Here is a 4,866-nt window from a genome sequence, read left to right as displayed (position 1 = left end):
CGAGAATTTAGAAAAGAATTGATGTGAATCTTCCAGTGGAAGTCCATAAAATTTGCAATTCTGTTGCATTAGAGAGACTAACTGAGGCTTAAGCTCAAAGTTATTTGCTCTAATGGTAGGTATGGAGATACTTCTTCCATAGAAGTCAGAAGTGGGTGCAGTGAAGTCACCAAGGACCTTCTTTACATCTCCTCCATTATTCTGTTCAGCTGCCATGTCTGTATTTTCTATTTCTTGTTCAAAAAGTTATCTGAGATCTCTTTCGGAGTGTTGTGCTTTAACTTGTTGTAAACGCCTCCTTAGGGTCCTCTCAGGTTCAGGATCAGGATCAAAGAGAGGTTCTTTATCTCTGTTCCTGCTCATAAACAAGAAAAATAAAACAAAAAAGAAAGAGAATGGATGTTTCTATGTCAAAGGATAGAGAACTCCTTGTGAGATCTAAAGAAGAAGGAAGAATAAGGGTAGAGGAATGAAAAAAAGAATTTGAATGAAAGGGACAGAAGAATTCGAAAATTAAGAAGTAAAAAGAGAAACTAGAATTAAAACATTTTTATTTTTATTTTATTTATTCATTAAATTTTGAAAACAAGAAAAAAATTAAAAGCTAATTAACAAAAAAAGAATTGAAAATTGAAAAAGAAGAGAGAGAAAGAAGTGAGAAGTTTTTTGAAATAGAAGAAAGGGGAATTAGTTAGGAAGTTTTGAAAAAGAAGAAAGAGTAAACAAGTAACTAATTAACAAAGATTTAAAATTAAGATAAGATAGGAGATTTGAAAATGATTTAATTTTAAAATTTAAAATTAGAAAAGATAAGATAAAAATTTAAAAAGATTTGAAAAAGATTTGATTTTGAATTTTGAAATTGAAACAAGATAAGATAAAGATTTGAAAATAAGTTGAAAAGATAAGATATGGTGAAGATTTGAAATTTAATTTTTGAAAAAGATTTTATTTTCAAATTTGATATTTGAATTTTTAAATTTTAAATTTTGAAATTGAGTTTTAAAAATTGAATTCGAAATAAGGTAAGATAAGATTTTTTTTTTTTTGAATTTTGCATTTTAAAGAAAGATAAGATAAAGATTTGAAACAGATATGAAAAGATAAAATTTAAAATTTGAAATTTGACTTTACTAACAAGAAAATACCAATCTTAAAAAAATTTAAATAAAGATAAGAAAAGAAAGTGAAATTTTTGAAAATTTTTAATAATGATAAAAGAGATATTTTTATTTTTTGAATTAATGAAAAAAGAGAAAAACAACCAAAAGACACCAAACTTAAAATTTTTAGATCAAAAGACACTAATTTTCGAAAATTAAGAAAACAAACACCAAAAGACACCAAACTTAAAAATTTTAAGATCAAAACAAGAAAAGAAACAAGAACAACTTAAATACCAAGAAAGAACACTTAAGGACAATTCAAAAATTTAAAGAAATAAAGAACATACAAAGGACACCAAACTTAAGAACTGACACTAGACTCAAACAAAAGACACTATTTTTGAAAATTTTTGGAAAAGACACCAAGAAAGTGAGAAACTTTAACAAGAACAAGAACAAAAGACTCTCACAAAAGACAAAGATAAATAAAGAAAGGAAAAGATTTTGAAAATTTTTTGAAAAGAACACAAAAGACACAAACAAAATAGTAAAAAGTACCTAATCTAAGTAACAAGATAATCCGATTGACGTGAAGGCAGAAGTCGGCTAATTAAGAAATCAAAATAGAGAATGCGTTGAGAGTATAGTTCTTAACCAGCTAAGATCTGCCTTGTCAATTTAGAAAAGTTGTCACGAAATTTAGAAATAATAATACTGGGAGTATGAGTCCTAGGTCGTCTCCCAACGAGTTGCAGGAAAGGGTGCTAACTTATTAATCAGGAATTTTCAAGAGAGTTTGAGTTTGGATAATGAGCAATTAAATAATTATAAATTAAAGCAATAAAACTAAGAATGATTATTAATATTCTAATAAAAAGCCTTGACTGGGGGAATGATTAATTGGAAGTTCTATCCTTGTTGGGATCTCTTAAGTGTAGTATCAAAAAGGTTGTTGTTTTCACTTAGTTAACCCTTACTAAATAAAGAAAAGTCAAGTGATTGAGCTAATCCTTATTTGCAAATCCTAGTCCTCTCCCTTGGGAAGGTCTAGCGTTAGTAAATACAGAACTAGCTAACAACTTCCAGTTAATCAGCACTTAAGCCTTCCAACTCAAGTGTCTTTTTTTAATCAACCCCCATGTCAAGTATGGAGTCTACTCCATTGACATGAATATAATACTCAAAAAAATATAAGAAGAAGACATAATAAATTAAATAAAATAAAATAGAGACTAAAAGTTAATTGAAGGTAAAGTAATCCTCTTTATCAACAATCCATGAAAATAATCCAATTAGAACTCTAAATAAAGTAAATTAGGATATGGAAGAATAAGGGACAAAGTAAACAAACTAGAATAATATTCTCAACGGAGGTGATGACTCTTCAATATCCAAAAGCAAAAGCAATAACTAGGAATGTAAAAAGAAACTAGAGGAGGAGTAATTTTCTCTCTAGATTCAGATCTAAAACTAAAAGTAATCCTAATATGAATGAATGTGTATCTCTGTCTATGTGTGTGTTTTGAGTCTCTGCATGTTCCCTGGCCTTATTCTCTGTTTCTAGGCCAAAAACTGGGTTAAAACGCGGCCCGAAATCGCCCACAGCGTTTTCTATTTATTCTGCAGATCGCGCAGGTCACGCGTACGCGTCGTCCACGCATTCGCGTCATTCCGCGATTTTCCTTGTCACACGTACGTGTCGTCCACGCGTTCGCCTCATTCGTGCAGACTCCAATCCACGCGTACGCGTCAGGCACGCGTTCGTGTCACTGCGATTTTCTCCATTCCGCGCGCTCGCGTGAGCCATGCACGCGCGTCAGTGTTCGCTGGTTATCTCCCTAGTTTATTGTGTTCCTTCCATTTTTGCAAGCTTCCTCTCCATTTTCTAAGCCATTCCTGCCTTATGAAGCCTGAAACACTTATTACACGGATCACGGCATCGAACGGTATAAAGAAGAATTAAAATATATTAATTAAAGATCTCTAGGAAGCAAGTTTTCACTACAAGAAAAATACCCATTCAGCCACACTTTTTTTAAGTTACATTTGAAAAGCGTAGCCTATTCTATGAATAGGCTACGCTTTTCTCCGTGTTGCCTTTTTATATGAGAAAAAGATACACAATTGTGGCATCATTTAAAAAGTGTAGCCTTAGGTATTTTAGAAATCACTTATAAAGCGTAGCCGTAGGCTGATATCTATAGGTTCACTTTTTGTATCAAAGGGTACGCTTTTAGAGAGTAGCCTATTTATTAAGTTTTGGGTGCGTTTTAAAAGTAATGCCTAATGTGTCTAGAGCAAAAAATTTGACACTTAGTGAATTTTTTCCCTCTTTTCCCTGAAAGCAAAGTCACATACACTTAGTAATATTTTTGTCATTCCCTCCAAAGAACGCACCTTCATTCATCCTCGCAACCCTGCCTCCCTGCACCTACTTCGTAAACCCTCGCAACCCTACCAATTATTGTTCAAAACCCTAACTCCCCTTCCAATTAATTGTTCAAATGCACGCAGCCTTTCCTTTCACACACACACCCAGATCCGAGAGAATGAGTGAATCAGAGGGAGGAGAGGAGGAAGACAGAGATGAGAGCACGAGCGAGAGAATAGAGAGTGAGAGGGGGTCACCATCGCAACGCCGCTACAACCGCCGCCATCGCCGTCGTGGTGGAGAGAGTCCGGAGGAGAGAGAGAGAAAGACGATTCACAGACGAGATGAAGAGAGAGGACGAAGACGTGACGCGAGAGAGAAGGAGGCTGTTCCGCCGTGCACTGTCGTCGCTCCTGGGGTCAATTGAAGCCGCCGCCACTGCTAGGGCTTGCCATGCTCCTGTTCTCACTTTCGGCTTTGACTTCTCCGCTTCTCGCGGCCTCGGTCCAAACGACATCGCAGCAGAAATTACCCGCAAGATGTCCCAACTGAACCCTAACTCCTCGCGATGCGGCAATTGCGGCGTCGGTGACTACGACGTCTCTGTGGTCATCGATTCGGGCTCCAGTTGCGTGCAGACGGAGGGTTCGGAAGCTCAGTGTCCGTTGAAGTGTGGTAAAGTTATTTTTGGCGGGAAGTTGAGTGACGAAGATTTTGATGAGATGCTGAAGCGTTGTTTGGGGAATGTAGGCGGTGGAGGGAAGGGTTATAGTGTTGTGGTTTTTAATGGGGACAAGGAGGAAGGGGAAGTGAGGGCTGTGGTGGGTATGTACCGGCATGCGTGGGTACTCGGCCACATTTTGGAGGATGAGGCGGCTTCAAGGACAGCTGAGATCTTTGCCAGGTTGTTTATGAGTGACGGGAGTGAAGGGAATTCGATTCACAGTGAGTTCATGCCGGTTGGTGCTGATGGCAAGTTCAGTTTGCTCAATGCAGAGCCACAAGATTGGATATATGATTGGTATGGATTGTGAAATTGAGACTCCATTTCAGTGTTCTGTTAATGAGGTTTTATTTCAATTTTTTTCTTTCAAAAACTAGCTATTGATGTTTTATAAATAGGAATTAATGTTCCATTTACTGACAGTGTAAAGTGTCACTGTCAGCAAATGAAAATACAATTAAGTGTCAGATTAGTATACCCTTTACAATAGTACCCATCATGATTTCTCACTTGCAATTTGATTGATGGATAGTGTAAAACTTTTTACATTGCAGGGAATAGAAATTCATCTTAGATGGATGATAAGTATTTATTTTGCTATATTGTATCTAGATGTGTTATTTATAAGTTAGGCACTGGTGCACGAAATTGTGATGTCACATTCA

General features: G+C 35.9%; 1 protein-coding gene across 1 annotated transcript; it reads left to right on the top strand.

The window, feature by feature from the left end:
• The first annotated feature begins 3,821 nt into the window (after positions 1–3,821).
• Positions 3,822–4,511, top strand: LOC140182290 (uncharacterized). Its single transcript, XM_072228446.1, has one exon. It carries the CDS (start codon positions 3,822–3,824, stop codon positions 4,509–4,511), a length of 690 nt encoding a protein of 229 aa, XP_072084547.1.
• Positions 4,512–4,866: the final 355 nt, after the last annotated feature.

This window comes from Arachis hypogaea, chromosome 19, assembly GCF_003086295.3.
Source record: "Arachis hypogaea cultivar Tifrunner chromosome 19, arahy.Tifrunner.gnm2.J5K5, whole genome shotgun sequence".
Lineage (NCBI taxonomy): Eukaryota > Viridiplantae > Streptophyta > Magnoliopsida > Fabales > Fabaceae > Arachis > Arachis hypogaea.
The sequence above is the reverse complement of the archived record's forward strand: the minus strand, read 5'-3'. Positions and strand labels throughout refer to the sequence as shown.

What these genes read in the sequence shown, in the direction of transcription:
- LOC140182290 (XM_072228446.1), top strand. Translation starts at nt 3,822, where the DNA reads ATGAAGAGAGAGGACGAAGACGTGACGCGAGAGAGAAGGAGGCTGTTC.